Source organism: Pseudomyrmex gracilis, unplaced genomic scaffold (genome assembly GCF_002006095.1).
Source record: "Pseudomyrmex gracilis isolate BER0280 unplaced genomic scaffold, ASM200609v1 scaffold_69, whole genome shotgun sequence".
Classification (NCBI taxonomy): Eukaryota; Metazoa; Arthropoda; class Insecta; order Hymenoptera; family Formicidae; genus Pseudomyrmex; species Pseudomyrmex gracilis.
This window is the reverse complement of record NW_018020653.1, coordinates 292461-311095: the sequence shown is the minus strand read 5'-3', so window position 1 is coordinate 311095 and position 18635 is coordinate 292461. Positions and strand designations below refer to the sequence as shown.

Here is an 18635-nt window from a genome sequence, read left to right as displayed (position 1 = left end):
AAGTAACCAGGATTTTTTTCCTAAATTTAGTGCATTAAATTGACCTTATAAACATCTATTACGTTCGCTTTTCTTGCTGGTCCATATATGGACCAGTCCCGGAGCGAAAAGGTTAAGTTAGAATTTAAAATAATGAAGAAGACACTTCTATATTCCGCGGATGCAAAGTCTTTAGATATTTTTTTTTATATTTTTTTATATTTTATTGGAGGATATTTCATATGTGTGAAACGGTTGTGCGAAATAAAGTCAATTGATGGCGACTTATTTAAGAATACAACGAGATTTATTACATCAAGATGAGATATGCACATTTGTTGAAAAATCCATACTTTCGGTAATCAGTTTCGGAAGCTTATGATTTTCGTTAAGGGGATATTTCCGTTTTTAAGCGTCAGAAGTGAGACATTATTTAAAATTGTTCTGTTTTGTTTTTTTTTTGTGCTTAAATGCAAAAATATCCTCTCGAGCAAGAGAATATTGACTTATTTATAGTATGTACATTTTTTTTCTCTTGATCCTCACCCTTCGTCAATAATTGGAAGGGTGCGAACAAATGCAAACGAAAATGCGAAAAGTATTTCTTATTCATTCTTTACAAATATCGTTTAGTGATATGATATATTTATTTCGACGTTATAAAATTATATAAGTTAAATATATGTAATAAAAAATTGATTTTTTTTTCGATTGACATTTCGATTTTACGCAATCAAAAACTTAATGATTTTTTTTTTTTTTTTTAATTACAAACTACACACATTGCGACACAAAATAAAGTCACAAAATAAAGTCACGTATCACTCGTAAGGGTAGATATCTAGATATGTTAATTATTTAGATATGTGGATTGTCTCTCGAGAACCGTGCTATAGTCGCTCTATCGATTTTATTATGTATTTTTTTCTTTTTATCTCGAAAAATTTTATAACTTTATCACACATCAAAAGCCCTGCAAAATGTTACACGTTTATTTACTCTAGACTCTGTTATTATTTACTTTTTACTTCGTAGTCTCTACGTTCGATTGTTACTTTGATTTTACAATTGCATCGCTTGTTTATTTGATGATTTCTGTTAAAGTGTACTGTCCCCAATTTCTACGGATATGATATTTTTCTATAAAAGAAAAGAAGTACGGAATATCGTGACAATTGCCTAAATTCAGATCAGCTTGGGACGGTTTGGTTTTCGTACGTATGTTCGAGTATCTCTTTTTTTTTTTTTCTGTTGCATATACGCTATTTGTAATGTATATATATGCTCTGCGTTTCGAATATCTTGTTTGTTTTTAATACAAGCTAAGAGATTCTTTTGTAGATTCGTATTTTTGTTTCGCGCAACACAACTTGAAATATAAATCTTCGTCGAATATCCATATTTATCTCTGATGTGCATTCCGATATGTTATCGCGAAATTCTCTGATTCCCTCGAAAAGACGTTTTGTTTATGACAAATCACCTACATATGCAACTTCATAAATTTACATCGTTGTTTGCGTTCCGAGGAATTGAATGTCAATGATAGAAATGATGTCGTTTATACGACACACCGCGTACATGCGCTTTTCATCACCGTCATAAATCTACGCGTTTGCCGACGTCTTCAGAGAACTTTCCTCGCTACAGGTAAGTTTCTAACAGCAGCTTTTACGACATATACATCATATAATTGCGACATAAACATATCTCCGTACGTATGTATGGGATTTACGTTTTTGTGGATGCCACGCGGTTGGCACTTCATACGACGGAGCATTTGTGACATCGTTGTCCTTTCGATTTCGCTTTGCTGTCGTTTCCCTGCTCTATCTGCTTCCGAATGGAATCTGCAAAATAGACAGGGAACAAACGAAATTTTCTTCGCGAGAAAACAATTGTTTTACAAAAAATTTAAATCTGAAATATATTTTTTGGCTTTTGTTTTTTTTTAATCTTGCAAAAACACCATTAATTAATCATTTGCGCAATTTATTAATATTTTTTTTAAATTGGACTTACGTAATTTTTAAGAAATTTGACGTACAATGTAATTAATGTAATAATGTGTTACCAGCGATTGTTTTTTTGTCCACGGCTGACAGCGCGTCGCAAAGCTCCTTCACCAGCACTACGTCGGGACTTAATCCGGTGGCCCAGATCATCAGCATTCGAAATCCGTGCTCTTTGTAGCTTGAAGGACCTATAATTGGAGCTTTATCGTCCTTTTCATAAAGCTGCTCTAGTCGCACTATAGGAACATCGAGGTACAAATCACATCTATAAGCCCAGGATTAATTGTAACGACAGTCATTTCGCGTTATCTTCGTTTTTTTTTTTTTTTTTTTTTTTTTTTATACGTTAGACGACTAGTTTTACTTTTTGTACCTCGATGAAAAAAAAACACTCAAGACACGCAAACGCGATTTCTATTCGATTTTGTATCTGCTTTTGAAAATTGCGATGTAAAATCTAATTATTTATTAATTAACCAAAATACTTGTCGAAAGAGAAAACAGCTGATATATGAATGAGAAAACTGTCAATACACACGTGACGCCGATTTACCCGTGTATTGATGCTCGATCGCTCGGATCTGATCGACGGTGAATGCCCAGTGGAGAGCCAACTTCTTCCAGTCACCGGGTGCCAATTGCTTGTAGGCCAGTTTCCAGAGAATGGACCGCATCTGCTCGGACAGACGGCCGTTGTTGCTTGAGACGCTGCCACCCCGTGATCCTTCCCGCCATCGTCTTCGCGCCGGAGTCAATTCCCGAACTTCCTTGTCGGAATTCGAGATCTCCTAAGAGTTTCGTGACCACATTTCGAAATGTCATCATCTTTATTATCGGAATCGTGACTGAACGTTTGATGAAATGAAACTTGGATGAAAATATTAAAATTGAACGAGAGCGAACGAAATGAGAAGAAATGAGACGCGGGTCTAAATAAATCTTTCAACATATTTCGTAACCTACCGGGATCGGATAATCCAGTCTTGCGGTTTTGATGATCATGTCGACGATGGCCGTGAAACTGCCCCTCGCCGCGATGTAAAGTGGCGTTCGGCCGCTCTGCGAAACGTCGTGGGATGAAACTTCGATTTAACTTCGTTATCGCGAGTTTATATAGACGACCGACCCCGGCAACAACCCCTATCGTGTTAACCGCGCGGCAACGTAGGAGGATTAGAGTAAAGCTTTCTACAAATAGGTAACGCGAGTCAATTTCCCCACGGTGACACGTGTCACAATTCTGTCGGCAACCCGTGTCGCGCGGGATCGACCCGTGTCGCGCGCGTGCACCTTCCGGCTAAAAAGTTAATCAAGAGCAGTTCGGTGTGTGTCACACATCTAGCAGGGATTAAACGAGATTAAACTTTTTACGGCACTTTTTTTTTTTATCTTTTTTACAGCGCCTCGTTTCTTTCTTCGCAGTGTTTTTGCAAAAGCGAGCATTGCGTTGCGAAAACCGCGAGGTGTTTTAATTTTTTTTTTTTTTTACCAAAACGCGGATCTGTCAATTCGATTCGATATATCGCAGCGTGTAAACTGCACGCTCGTGCCGGGTTTACATTCAATTATGAAATAATAATGCGAATGCTTAAACCGTAATACCACACATCGATAATTGCGTTTGAAATATGCAAATGGGAATTGAATTAATTATGTCGTCAAATAATAACGCGAATTATATATAGCGCTAATTTTGTCTTTTCACTTTGCACGCGGTTTGCATATAGACATACGTGTGTCAATATACGTGCCGTGTTCCGTGACGTTTTTGTATAATGTGTTTTCGACAGTATATTTACCTGTTCTTTTTGCTCGATATTTGCGCCAGCCGCGAGAAGTAATTCGCAAATATCCGTGTGTCCCATCTCGGCTGCGATATGTATGGGCGATTGAAGCCTCTAAAAGAAAAATCGATGACAAGTCGTGCGAATTTCGCAATTTAATTTACGAACTTTTCGGTACTCTCTTCTCGATAAAAAAAAAAAAAACAAAAAAAAGTTAAATTTTATACAGTTACCGACGTACACGTCGCGAAAGTAATTTTGCGAACAGTGGACAACAGAAAGTTGCGGGAATAGGACGAGCGGTTGCTACAATTAGCCGGTACAAGACGCTCGCGATTGCTACGTGAAGGGAAAACCACCCTCTTTGCTCCCGGATTTCCGCAAGTTCCTGTTGCCCACGTTGTACTGTGACACAGAAGTTTGATTCTCAATAATAATTATCAAAATTGACAATCTTCTCCCGTCCCCAACTGTTTACACATACCAGATTCAAACAGTTGAGATCGACACCTTTGTTAATTAATATCTCGACCGTTTCCACTTCGTTGTTTTGGCAAGCCAGATGCAGAGGCGTGTTACCGTTCTGTAAGGAGATAATCGAACAAACGCCGATATATAATTTGTTCGCAAGTTATGTCGTTCTCTTAGAGAAAAATTAACACGTAACTAAATTACGTGTGATTTTTTTAGTTTTTTTTAATTTTCAATTTTGTTGCTGTTCAATGCGCATCTGTGCGCGCGAAAGCGAATTGTTAGCAAGGGTAGTTTATATTTGGGGGATAGCGTGTACCTTGCACTGCTTGTTAAGATCAGCTCCGTGCTGTATCATGGAGTCGAGGATCCCTTTACATCCTTGGCTCGCGGCTACGTGCAGAGGAGTGAAACCCTCCTGCGGGGGTGCGGACGGACGGTCGACGCGCATAATCAGACGCAAATGCTCGTTATTATTTTGTGAAACAATATGGTTTCGGGCTATGTGTGTGTTCGCGCGCTAAAGAAGTTGATCTGTTTGTGTTAATTCAATTTACCGTGTCGATTAGCTCGGTGTTTGCTCGTGCGTTCAATAACAATTGCGCAATGCCCGTGTGTCTCGTTCTTGTGGCCACGTGAAGCGGGGTGTTACCCTCGTTATCCTGGGCGTCTACGTCGGCGCCTAATCCTATAAGAACCTCGACCGCCTCCAAGTGTCCTTCGGTACACGCACAGTGTAACGGTGTCTGTCCTTTCTGGAAATAACAAATCCGTTACGAAAGTTGAAGTCGATCGAACAAAAAAGTATTTCACAGACGCGACTTTAATGCGCGCGCGCGCGCGCCCACGTATCGAGTTGTAAAAACCGCACAGAATAAATTATAACTTTTATTATGTTTTGACACACGCGCGTAAATCTTTCGAGATCTGCCGATAAATTTTATTCGCACGTATATAAACTACATGTGCAAATTTATTAATCACCGTTTTACACGATCAAAATAAAGACGGTGTTTGAAATTGCACAAAGCTTTGTGAAAAATATATTTTGCCGTGTAATATTTGCGCAAAAATATTTTAGGCAACGTTTTATTATATTGTAAAATGTTGCAGTGAGCGGTAAAAAAATCTGTTATTTTAATCTGTTATATTTTTCTTCTCTCGGCAGAACGTATTTTATTTGTTTGAACAAACGCTTATACGTAAAAGTCGTGGGAGGAATTAATATTTTTCTCGAATTTGGAGAACGCAGTAGTCGTTTTAGACATTTTTACATTTACTTCGGGAAAAGTGTGACGGGAGATGAGGAACAGCTGTCGGGGAGGAAAAAAGTTTCGTCCTTACGTGTTAGAAAACAACGAACGTTGATTTGAAAGAGTAAATAAAAGTTGGACAAGAAGTATGATCGTTCGATCAAATATCGCGCGGACGCGGGTAGATAAAAATTCTACGCGCGACCGCGACCTCACTCGAAGAGGGATAAATTGAATGAAGAAACGAGAAAAAGCGTATGAAGGACTGCGATCGAAGAGAACGAGAGAGAAGTTTGTTTACAAAAGTTTATCGAATAATGTGCTCAAGTCCGTGGTTGAATTTCACAGTCGCGGAGATCTTCATCTCTCCGAGGATTTCGCTTGTCTTTCCGACGTAAGGTCGACAGTGACGTACACGTTACAGCAAGCGACAAAGAGAGATCCTTTCCAGCTTCTGACTTGAAAGGGGAACGAGAGAGAAAGAGAGAACAAAATGTTCTGACCTACCTACACCGGGATGGGGCTTTTATTTACTCTTGGTAAAAATTTTTTTTAGATTCAAAAGCCGAAGATAAAAGCCACTCTGGCACACACGCGCGAAAATCCGAACGGTTCCGTTCAATTAACGACGACGCGTTAAGTGAAACGATCGATTGATCCCATTCGATAAATTATGAACATCCCCCTTTTATACACTTTACCCGTGCTCCGCGATCGATACGCGCGTTGCTTTATATATGATTCGCTGAGCTATTATTCTCGGAGGTTTGTTGATGCGTTTTCCTTGTTTGCGAAATTTTGCGGATATAAAAAGACTCGCCACACACAAAACACGCACGCGTCATAAAACGTGTAAAAAAAATATAAAAATAAATTAAAAATTCTATGTATATACTTAACACATTGTGACGGGGTTTAATTCCATATAATTTATAATAAAAGCATAATTTATGATAAAAAGTTTGTTTTTAGAGAATTGCGCGTCTCAAAATGAAATGTTCTCGTTGCTATATTTTCAACATTTTTTTAAGCACAAAAAACTTTCAGCATCAGTTACATTCAAATACAACATACAGAGAGAGAGGATCTGATATCAAGTATGATACTCTCCGAGCGATGTCCCAGGGATAATCATGTTCGAGGAGAGTTGTGTATTTCGTATATATTGGGAAACAGCTTGAAATGTCCCAGAGAGCATCACACGTCAAAGCTGATCCCGGATTGTAGATAGATGCTTGTCGTCGTTGCGAACAAAGAGAAGAACATCAATGTGTGTCCCAGGATATCTCTCGCGAACGTGACATATTCGGCGAAATAATTTTATTGGAAATGAATGTGATCTGATTTTGAGAATGTTCTTTTGCTATTGACTAAACATCAGTCTCGCCGTTGAATCATATTGTTTCGATCTACCGATCGGACGGATTTGCGAAGGTAAGTTCTCTCGAAATCGCCGCCGTGCGTGGAACGTCGACGATTATTCGCAGCAAGCTCGCGCACTTTCGCGTCTTACATCCTCTATTCGCAATGTGCGGAACGCGCAGTTATAATTGCGTTGAATGTTTCCACATTCGCGTTAAATGCATCCGCGCGTGCCGCGGGAATGGGGAGTGTTGTTTTTTTTCACTCTCAAAACATCGCGTTTCGCGAATTATTATCTGGACGATTAAACCACAATCCTCGCGGAAAATGGAATGTAAAATTATGTATAATTCACGTAGATATGCAAACGTTTTCCGAGAGAGAGAGAGAGAGAGAGAGAGAGAGAGAGAGAGAGAGACAAACACATTAATAATTTATGAGCGAGAACCGCGCGCGTAAGTTCAACGCGGCAACGTAGTCGCAACGTATATACCTATAGTAAGTTACGCGATGGAACTTTCACACGCCGCAATTCGACCAACCGCGATACTAATGGACGAACGGATGGACGGGCATCCCTTGAGGTGGGAAAAGGCGGAGGGAGGGAAGAGATCAGATTTCCGAGTGCGGAATATCCCGTTGCAATGCGAAATTCGAGATGGATCTCGTGGGCGAAAATTCTCTGAAGAGTGAATTACGTACAAATTACTTCGTCGAATCTCTTCGGAATGTTCGCGTATGTGTGAATTGATGCACACTCCGATATGTCGATCACTGTCTTATCTTAATTTGTTGACTTGAACATTTAACGCTCACCTTGTCCGTGGCGTCAATCACGATCTGCGGGATGTTGGCGATCGCTGCTATCACCCCGGGATGACCGGCGATGGCCGCGTGATGAAGTGCAGTCGCACCGATGCAGTCGATGGCCTCGCCATTTAACGATTCCACAACCTCGGTGAGATATTCCACCACGCCTGCGTTGCCACCGCGGGCACCACACATTAAGAGGGTGTATTGTTTCTAACCAGAGAAACAGAGAGATCTTTTTACGTTTCACTGCGAGGGAGTTTGCCATCTGCGTGGCGAAGCTCGTAACTCTTCTATGTTATCACACCGTCGCGTGCCACGTAACCGTTTCAATTCTATTCCGGTAATTCAATTTTGGAAAAAAAATATCATTTCGCATCGTGCCGTACTTTGTTGATATTATATCCGCGCCTTCTTCTTTCCTCTCTTTACTTTCCTCTATTAATTCCATCGACAAGTCGCGTCGACACGCGCGCAATATCACAATCCACCGCCGAAACGCGCGCGAGCGACGCCGTCGTTTTAGAACCGATGCCAATATCAATATTGACACGTTATTGATTTCAATTCCGTTGTGGTTTTTCCGCCGACTTACTTTGCCTTTTTTCCCTACCCCTCTCTCGCGAAAGAGAGAGAGAGAGAGAGAGAGAGAGAGATTTCAATATTTCCTTCTCGCTCTCTTTCCTATCCCCGGCCATTTGCGATCGATACGCCCCAATTAAATGTACGATTTAACGCGCAACATGTTCCGCAAAATTTTCGCCGGCAACAGAAAAGAAATCTCCGCTTTGTTTCGACGAAGTTCTTCTACGCGCAAACGTTTATCGATGCAACACATTTCGCGCAAGTTTCGCGCTCGACAGATTTTAAAGTAACTCTCGACACGATTGTTGTTGTTGACGATTGTTACAACATACCTTATTAATTGCCGATACGTTCGCACCGGCATTGATCAGCATCTTAACCGCGTCTCGATGTCCGTGGCGAGCGGCCATGTGTAAAGGCCGCATTCCATACTTGAAAGAGAAATGAACAGCGAGGAAATTAATGTTTGACGTGGAATTTCATCAAGCCGGTCGGTTAGATTAAATTCTCCGAAGAAGAAGTGTCTCGCTTTGCGCAAGACACACAGATAAAATATCTACTTAACGGCTCTTCTCATTTTCTTTATACATACAATTCTAAATCTAGCCGATTTCATTTAGCGCTTAATTTAGTTCTCCCGTAGGAGAACGAGCTTGGATTTTTTCTTGATTGAAAAAATTTGGTTTTCGTTGCTTTTTAATCTCCTAATTTGCGCGGCAATTTAATTTCTAACAATTTGCGAGAAATCGTCGTCGTACCTTATCCTTCGCCTCAATGTCGCAATTGGCTTGTATCAGTATTTCGATAATCTCCGTGTTTCCTCTGGACGCTGCCCAGTGTATCGGAGCGCGGCCATACTAAGACAGATTGCAAAATAATCACGAACTTTTTTCTTTTTGCGACACACAGAAAGATTTTTTTAAATAACTTCAAATATACTAAAAACAAATTTGTGTAAAACTGAATACGCACATATGTGAATTATTATTTAGAACGTAACGCTTGATTATTTCGCCTTATATAAATAGAAATAATGACTTACGTTGTTTCTAGAATCGACGTCGACGGTCTCCTTAAGCACCTTGCGAACGGCGTCCGCTTCGTTCTTTATCACAGCCTCGTGTAGGAGAAGATCATTCTTAAGAACTGACGAGAAGAAAATATAAACAATATGTATAATATACAAAAAACGAAAACAAAAGAATCAGAGAATGATTAAATGTATAGATACGTGTTAATTAATTGTTCAGACTTGTTGGTGTGTGAGGCCGTCTAGGTTTTGCTCGACACACAGTAGTCACGTTTTTTATTGTAACTCGGATGTGTGCGTATGGATTAATTCTTCTATCATTTTGCGCTCTGGTTTTTTACGACAGTAAAAACTTCGAGCAAGAAGAAAAGAAAAACAAAACAGATTCAATTAATTCGTTACGAGCTTTTCATTTTAACTTCCGACCGTCACGTCGTCGTTGCGCACACGTGCTGTCGTTACTGCTGCGCGTTTGTTTTTTTTTTCGTATTTTTTTTTTTTTTTGTAGAATTTCAAGCTATTGCGGGATATCGATTGCGTGCCATCGAGACGGAGAAAAGAAAAATTCGGATAAAACGCGGAAAAGTGGTGCGTCGTTAATTAAGTCGAATGACTTGATTAAGAAGCAAGTTAGATTGAAAGTTGATTTTAAATGTTCAATGTGCTTGTATTGAATAAGCTCTAATGTTTACGTCAATTTACGCAACTCTTTGCGAAAACTTTTTTTTTCTCTATCTCTCTCTCTTTCGTTCTGCATGGAGAGTATTTAAAAGTTATTACGTATAAAAATTTAAATTACGGAGAGATGTATAATTGCTACTTTCTTTCGCGTTTTTTCTTTATTACTTCAAAGAAATTGTTTTTTTTTTTAAATCTCATTTATGTACATTTTCAGTAGAAAAAAAGATGATCACGCGGACCTCCGCATAATATTATTCGTTCTTAAGAAATAGTGAGAATTTTATATAAATTTATATATTTTACATTTTTATATATATAATTAAAAAAACGTAATAAAAATACTGCAGCGCGATAATAAATACATCGTCGGAAATGTGTTTTGTCACAGAAAAATGAGAGAGAGATTTGTATAATAATTTGAAAAAAAAAAAAAAAAAAAATTGAATTAAACCGACATCATCAGTTAAAAGATTAAACGGAAATCCCAGACACTATTTGATCGAACACGTGAGTGGTTTTTTGAGCTTTGCCATAAATCTTCCTTAAAACCGGAGAGAATTTCGCTTCCACATTTCTTATATACATTCGCGTTTTAGTCCGGGAAGGGTTGCCGTGACTTTAAATCATCGCACGCTTCGCAGCGCATTCTGTATAAAGGCGAACTTGTATGTTCCACTCACTTCTAGCAGTCTTTTGGTTCAGTACTTCGTCCTCGATCGCCTCGCTGAGATTCAACGGCGGCGGCGGGTTCTTCGCCTTCGTTATATTCAGTTCCTCCTTGTCCACCATCTTTCATTGTCGTTGTTCCGAACCTACATCCATTGTTGTTCGCGTTCGCGGCTTTCTCGGTCGTTGGACAACGCTAATGTACTCTGCACTGCTCTGCACCGCTGCTAATTATCGACGACCTAGAAATTCGAAACGATGTCGAGTGCTGGGGTATGTGATCATAGAAATTGCAGATGAAGTTATGAACCTACAAAAGAGACCATCGGAGCAATTAGTAGCGCAAAATAAATTAAATTGAAATAATTAAAGAGAACAAAATGATTTGTTGATAGCTTCAGAGGTACAGGAATTTGAAATTATATTCAAAGCGAAAATGATTTTAAATTACGATTTAACTTACAGCACAAATATAAAATGAATGGTTTTTGGCTTTTTCTTGATTTATTTGAAAGATAAACTAAAATACGAAGGGAATTTAATTGTTGTTGGCTAATCGATACTGCTATGTCAATTTATTTTGTCTGCCAATTATCAGAAATATTCTCGGCGCTCGTTATACAAAATTGGAGCGACGAGATTAACGGCCTATCGAACCCTTCCCTCCTCGCGTCTCTCTTTCTCTCAATTACAATCATACGAATAAATCAGCGACGACGAATTAATCGCAATTTGCTCCTGTTTCACATTTCAATTTATCTCATTTTTCAATTGTTTTACAACCACAACAACGAGATTTTTATTATAATTCACGCGCGGTCTCAACAGGTTAGATATTTCAACGCTCCTCAAATTGCGGATCCGCAAACGTATTGTAATCTAATTCGACTGTTATATGGCAGAGTGTGCGCCTTTTGCTTTAAACAATAATACATAAATAATACAAATTACGTTTTCCAATTGTTATCGCGCGATTAATTAACTCACACCGAAGGTACACAAAAATCTATTAAAAATATATTACATCGAGCGATGTTATATATTTAATAATTTAATCACACATTGTGTATAGTCGTCGTATTTTTCTCGTTACCTCCGCTAGGTTGGGTTTTTACATTCTGCACACACTCTTCGGCTCGCGCGCGTTTAATTTGTGCTGCATCGTGAATTATTAAACGAGCACTACATTTGTAAACTTATATTCGCGTTTATAAGCGCGAAGCTGCGCATTTTATGATCGTGGATTCCCGTGTGTGTGTGTGTGACTCGCGGAGTTTATTATATACTATATGTTTTCATACACGGTTTCATTCCGCGTTGCTATCCAAACACACGCGTAAATGCAATTGCGAGCGGTGGAAATATCTAAATTTTCCGCGTCGAGCCAGATGTGCGCGCACACACATATACACACACACACACACAAGCGAAAGAGCTTTGATCAAAGATTCTTATCTTTTTCTCTTGCGAGACATCAAGCAAGCTCTGCTTAATTTAATATCTGCCTTCAAGCTTATCCCTTTGACGTTTTTAGCTTTGCTCAATTTCATGGATAAATATAGAGAGATGGTCAAATCAAAAACATATTCACTTTTACATGAGAGCATCGGTTTTATTAGTTCTGCGCACGCACATTCAATTTCCATGTGTGTGTGTGTGTACGCGCTTTCAGAGGTTGACGTCACACCTTCGATCATTTGAGACCAGAGACTAATTAGAGGAGTTGAAGTAAATACGACGCATTCGCTCATTACAATTAAAGCGCTCTAATCCGGCGACGCGCGTATTTTTGATGAGAGAGAAAAACAACAAAAGCGAAATTACAATTTCGCTCGAACAAAACGTGTAAAATCGTTGCGCGACAGAAAATATATAAATTTTTAAAGAGACTAGAAAAGAGAGAAGGGAATCGCATATGAATTGCAAATATTCGTCGTATAAGACGCGTAAATTGCTCGCGGCAACTCGAGAGCCGCTAACTTTCGGAAAGTGAAATGTGGCTCGCGTCGCGGTATCGCTTTTCGCGAGAGAGAGATAGAGAACATGTGGCAAAGTATGAAACTAATCTCGTTGGTTGAATTAGCGCATTTGCAGCGGGTAGTCTCACGGCCAACGTCTCATAAATCTGCAACAGTATTCTACAGTTGAGAGAGAACAGCGGAAATCCAAACGATGATCACGCTTAAACGGGAACGGAAATTATATTAAGCGTCTTGAAGCTCGAAGAGATTGCAAGTTTTAACGGAAAGTCACATTATCTCGGTTTTATGTAAATATACATGTAAGAACGTGTGTAGTACAATAATGTTTACCTTAATAATTTGTACGCGCTCTTTTATTATCGTTTATCAAATGATATTCTTTTCTCTCTCTCTCTCTCTCTCTCTCTCTCTCTCTCTCTCTCTCTCTCTTGGATCCGACGGAAGAGACGGTAACACTTCGTGTCTGGAAATACAAACATTTCCGAGGTACGGAATATCTTTCGTTATACTTGCGCCACTTGGGAAAACGCGCGCTCTCATCTATGATGTATTCATTCGCGTTATAACTTTGCGATTGTCATCTGTTCAATGATTAATCGTGCCTGTGACGTTTCCACGGTACGACGGCGACCGGCAACGAGATCTCTTATCTCCGACGGTCTTGCATACTTGCCTTAAAACTCGAGAAAGTTGATTTGTACTTGTTTAATTTTGTACAAAGTCATGGATCTCTCTCTCTCTCTCTCTCTCTCTCTCTCTCTCTCTTCCTCTCTCTCTCTCTCTCTCTTTCTCTCTCGAATTTTATCACGAAGCAACTTGAAACATATTGCAGCAGTTTACTATTAATCCGTACTGCGAGAAGTTGAGAAGATGCCTCAAGCATTAATAATGCACGTTGTTTTCCGTTTTGACAAATAACGTACTTAGAAATTTGCGACAAAAATATATGCATTGTGTAAAGAACATATACATAAAAATTCTGTCGGTGTGTGTGTGTGTGTGTTTGAAAAATATTATGACATAAATAAAGGATCCAATTCTACGCTGTTGTGTTACATATTTGTTATGTGAAATGTGTAATTGCGAGGTTACATAACAACCACCTAATCCAACTATTTTTGACGTCATTTATTTCGCTGTTCCGAAGCGGCTCCATTATTCGATGCATCGCGTAATACGTGACGACGATGTACATTTCACAACTGTGTCTTTTCAGCCAGCAGTGTGCCGTTTCGTTAATAATGCGACATCAGAGAGGGAGACGATGTTTCCGTTTCCCGATCATTCGCGGTATTCATCTTGGGTTCTTGCGAGAGGTAAACATTGCGATTCGTGCGTGTAGTTTCGCGTAAAATTGAACGAAGCGACATGAATTACTGTCGTCGAGAGAAGCTTCTATCGTAAATAACGAAGAAACAAACATTTGCGCAATAAGAGGCGCTATAAATTAAGCACCGTACACACACACACACACACACACACACACACAAAAGAGACGTCTTCTTCTTCACGTAAAGTGTCCTTTGAGTTACGACACAAGACGCTTCATTTATTTGCAAGTTACACTGGCGTTTTATCGACGTAGTTGTAATTAAATTAGCGAAGGATGTGGCGCGTAACGAGTTTTCATCTGTGATAAACTCATAAATCTCTATCACCGAGAAAGGAGACGCTAACTCGAAATATATTATTTTTTAGCTGCCACATCATTTTTCATATTTTAAAGTAGCGCAGACGCAAGTCGACATTTTTCTCCACGTTGATATCAAAGCGACGGCGTTCGGTCGTAAAGAGAATTTTCCGCTTCTTTGCTTCGGGAATAAACTTCTTCAAGCTGTTTCCGAAACAGACGTTTTTTCGTTTTATTGGATCATCACTTCGTTACGTCGTCGTGTCTCGCGCTGCACCCGTCGCGCAATTTTGCTTTAAAAGACAGGCGTGAAATCTGCTCTAATGTTTTTTTCATTATCGGAGATAATGAGACGAGATAATCGCTTGGGAAGTTTTACGTAAAGAAAAGAGAAGAAAAACACATCTTAACGCTATATTGTCCTGACGTGTTAATTACTTCGACACGAAATCACGTCTTCTCGCGTGTTTTTATTTGTTAAATATATACCAACACATATTGGAATCCAATTATTAAATTAATTAGATATTATTACCGCTTTGAAAGTACGCAATATATTCAAACTGAAGCAAAAGTGTAGTTTTTTTTTCAGAAGAAAAGTCGGAGGTGTAGTTTCAGAGATGCAGTTTTTCCGTTTCAATTCTCGTTCTCTCTCTCTCTCTCTCTCTCTCTCTCTCTCTCGCGGAAGATATGTAGAATATAAATTTTCCGAATCGGTCACTCATGTGTAATATCTTGATGTTACGTAGTCTCGGGAAATGCGACACGACGATCGAAGCGCGTTCAGTAGGCGGCCAATGACAGGCGCACAATTGGATTTCGAGGAACGTTCGGGAGGGTGTGCCATTGTTCTGTGCAACCCCGTTGCCCAACACACATGCGGTAAGATTTTGGCGCTTTACAATGCGACCGGTGCATTGATCTCCCAAAATGGAACTCGGAACTCGAATGTCACGGCCAGATGTGTAACGGACGCGCGTCCAAATTGAAGATGAAATATGTTGCCCGAGCGATTGTTCTCTTAATTCACCGTCGATTTATCATTCGTAAACCTGATCTTGTCTCGAGAAATTATGTACTCGGTCAGCGAAGACGAATTTCGAGTTATTCGATTCAAAGATAAAAAAATTTGCAGATTAAAAATGTATTGAAAGAAGAAACATACGTGAGACAATTTGCAACCGAATGGTTTCATCTCAAAAAGTACGCGTGAAAGTTCTAACGAGTCACAATTGTGTTATTATCTCAATATGTTTCTCAGTTATTTTTATAAATCTCAGAGCGTAAAAAAATCGATTTTTACATATTGCTCGTTTTATAACTTCGTTTACAGAGTGCTCTGTTTACCAATATGAAAAAAAAAAATATAAAAACACAAAGCTCTCTCGCGACCGAAGCGTACAACGAATGATTAAGAGCGTCCAATATATAATCTAAAAATAATACAAGAGAAAATGAGAGAGAGAGAGAGAGAGAGAGAAAGAGAGTATCTCAATATCTCTCACACGGCACGGCAAAAGAGAAACAATTATGCTCTTCGAGTTACTGAATAAATTTTATTCGATATATATCGGACTAACGTGATAAACATCGAAATGATACTTGACCCGTGGCAGCGATGAAAAATCCGATATACACACTTCGTAATTCTCTCGCGCGCATTCACTGTAATGTACATACGATGCAACTTCGTCGAATGATAATTACACGTCGATGACCTATAATTCGGCGAGTATAATCCCGCATTACGCTTTATCAATAGATATTAAATCATGCGCGTAAACGCGCTATACACACGGCAACTAGACTTTTGCGAAATGAGAGACGAATTTTTCGAAATGCGAAAACTCTCCGCATTTTTTTTTTTTTTTTACCCGCCGCGTTTAATTTCACGCGCGAAATTTATTTGCGCGACGGCGGAAGTTTTCAAATAACGAGAGAGTTAGAGAGAGCTCAGAATTCCGCGCGTTAAAGAGTCAAACATTAAAATACAAAAGCTTTATCTGTTTCTCTCTCTGTTTCAACTTTGCGTGCAACAAAACGGTGATTCGATGATCACAAAATGAGAATTTTATGCGCAACGAAAATACAATCGAGTATATAACTTACGCCGTTCTTTTTCTACGGCACAATATTGTCCGATCGCGCACGTTTTGTCCTATCGTTCGAGTCGTCCCATGATCGATGAGAGAGATCGTGCTCCGAATGTGCGACGAACGTTCGCATTTTCTGAAGGGAGGCGCGGCGGCCTGGGCGTTTCATTTCGATGAGGAGCGGATCCTTCGAATCAAGCAGAACAAAGAAATAGAATATACGCACGTCACGTTTTCCGTGAGGGGGAGAAAGAATGATCGTCCGAAGCTATAGTATAACTTCGTTAAAACCGATGCCGCAACATTACGAGCGCGGTCGTCGGGCTAAAAATAAATAAGCGCGATAACCACATCTCTAGCTTTAGCCCGCGCGATAACCACCTTGTACTTCCCGTGTCACAAACCCGAAAGGTCACACGCCTATTGCGGGATAAACGGTAATGGCATTAACGTGTAATTGTTCGCACGCGCGCCATTGTGCGATATCTCGCACTGATTTGACGTAGTTCTCAAATCGGATCAAAAAGATATTGACGATCGATGAAAATATCGTAACAAAGTGTTTTATTTCTGTGTCTTTAGAAGATGTGTAGCCGAGATACAATTGTGTTTATACTTTGTGTTGTTTAATGTTCAAAGAAAAAACAAAACAAGTGTCTTCTCGTTAAACGTTCGTTTGAGAAGTCCGTTGAAAGAGTCCGTTTATTCAATTTTAATTAAGCATTGAAACGCGCGTTTGTCGTCGCGTGCGACACGATCTCGATTATATCGTTTGTACGTCGCTGAACCGCGATCGGAAGATGTGAACAACATCGCGTGATGTACAATAACGCGGCGAGAAGCGAAATGAAGTAAGAGAAATGAGGAGTTCGCGTGCGCGCGCGTAGTTAAACAGCGCAATAAATACTGTAAGAAGCTTTTTCCACGTCGCGAAGTACCGACTCGCGCGCATCGACTCGATTAGGCGAAGAAATGCGTAAGGTCGTTCTGTCACTTGGCGTTTTGTTCGTGCGAAAAGGCGATTCGTCGGGGTGAATAATCGTCTTCGCGCGCGCACAAACAAGCTCGCGTCTAATTACGGAACTTAAATCGTCCGTCTCGTGACGACGGGGAATAGTTTTGCTCCGGGGGTTCGGCGCAACTCGTTTTCACGCCGATAATTCAAGCGGCTTTCCACCGCGCGCCGTTCCGAACGGAACTTCGGAAGGTACTTACGTACCCTACGAAGCCATTGGATGTATCGGCGCGTACGTATATCAAAGCGACTTGAATTTCCAAACGCGAGGAGCATCGGTTACTGTCTCTCCTAAAGTAAAGCACACAGGAAGCTTACGCGGAACTCGTGCGCGCGCGAATTACACACATATATATCTTCCTTTAAAGAGAACTTTAATGATTCACCAAGGTTTCTCTGGAAGTTGCGCTCTCTCTCTCTCTCTCTCTCTCTTTAATTCTGAGATATTGTAAACAATTACGTTAGCAGAAAAGTGATTTTTTTTAAATAAAATGTGAGAAACCAACTTCGCAGCAGAAAACACACACGCGCGATCTTTAACTCGGTTATTTCTTTAAAACCTGCCAAAGAAACTCGGAGAAACTAGGCTACGCTCCATAATCTCTCCATACGGTCGCGATATAACATGCTTCTCTTTCTAATGATACTCGAGAGATCGCTGGCATTATCTTCTTAAACAAGAAAACAAAAAACACACATTCGCAACAAACTAATAAAAGTTTATCAAATGTTTGAAACACTTTCTTTTTATCGGTGTGAAAATTTCTCTGCTTACGCTTCGAGTTTGTTAACAAACAAACAAACATCTCGACGCCGTTGCGGAGATGATGTGTGGTTGTCAAAACGTTTCTGTTTTTGTCGCTGTTGATTTCAATTTCCGTTCGTTGCGCGTTTTCTCTGTGTCGTCAATTATCGATGAAAACGACAACGCGTGCTGACAGAGGGATGCGCCAGGCATCGGTCATCATCGCGTCAAATGTGTGTTGTGCGCACACACGTGCCGGACAGAGCAAAACGGACGGAGGTGTATTCAGACTTTACATTATTTAACGGCCACCGCGCTGCACATTATCCTCGCTTGTTAGCGTCACGCGCATGTACTCGTCCGACTTTTTGAATTTCGCGAAAAATATCATCACTTGCTTCCCCAGTTGAGTTTTCGTGCCACTATCATCTCCAGTTTCTGACATAACAATCCGAGATTGTTTTGTGTTACAAAAAAAAAAAAAAAAAAAAAAAAAAAAACTGTACGAGCAAAGCGCAATACAAGACTTTTTCA

The 18635-nt window shown here is 39.9% G+C and overlaps 1 protein-coding gene across 4 annotated transcripts in view; it reads right to left on the bottom strand.

Annotated features, from left to right (window-relative positions):
• Positions 1 to 294: 294 nt before the first annotated feature.
• LOC109854523 (ankyrin repeat and death domain-containing protein 1A-like) overlaps positions 295 to 18635 on the bottom strand; it is a 19835-nt gene continuing 1494 nt past the window's right edge. Inside the window, exons 1-14 of one of the 4 annotated variants that reach the window (XM_020427694.1) lie at positions 11730 to 11803; positions 10651 to 10878; positions 9302 to 9405; positions 9018 to 9116; positions 8592 to 8690; positions 7681 to 7887; positions 4807 to 5004; positions 4569 to 4667; positions 4263 to 4361; positions 3794 to 3892; positions 2958 to 3053; positions 2548 to 2782; positions 2054 to 2230; positions 295 to 1829 (exon numbers count right to left, since the gene is read on the bottom strand). In XM_020427694.1, coding sequence (XP_020283283.1) covers positions 1744 to 1829; positions 2054 to 2230; positions 2548 to 2782; positions 2958 to 3053; positions 3794 to 3892; positions 4263 to 4361; positions 4569 to 4667; positions 4807 to 5004; positions 7681 to 7887; positions 8592 to 8690; positions 9018 to 9116; positions 9302 to 9405; positions 10651 to 10759 — 1707 coding nt within the window. In that variant the 5' untranslated portion in view covers positions 10760 to 10878; positions 11730 to 11803 and the 3' untranslated portion in view covers positions 295 to 1743. Of the gene's footprint in view, positions 1830 to 2053; positions 2231 to 2547; positions 2783 to 2957; positions 3054 to 3793; positions 3893 to 4262; positions 4362 to 4568; positions 4668 to 4806; positions 5005 to 7680; positions 7888 to 8591; positions 8691 to 9017; positions 9117 to 9301; positions 9406 to 10650; positions 10879 to 11729; positions 11804 to 18635 lie in introns of those variants that run through there. The other 3 variants (XM_020427693.1, XM_020427695.1, XM_020427696.1) reach the window with 3 other exon arrangements.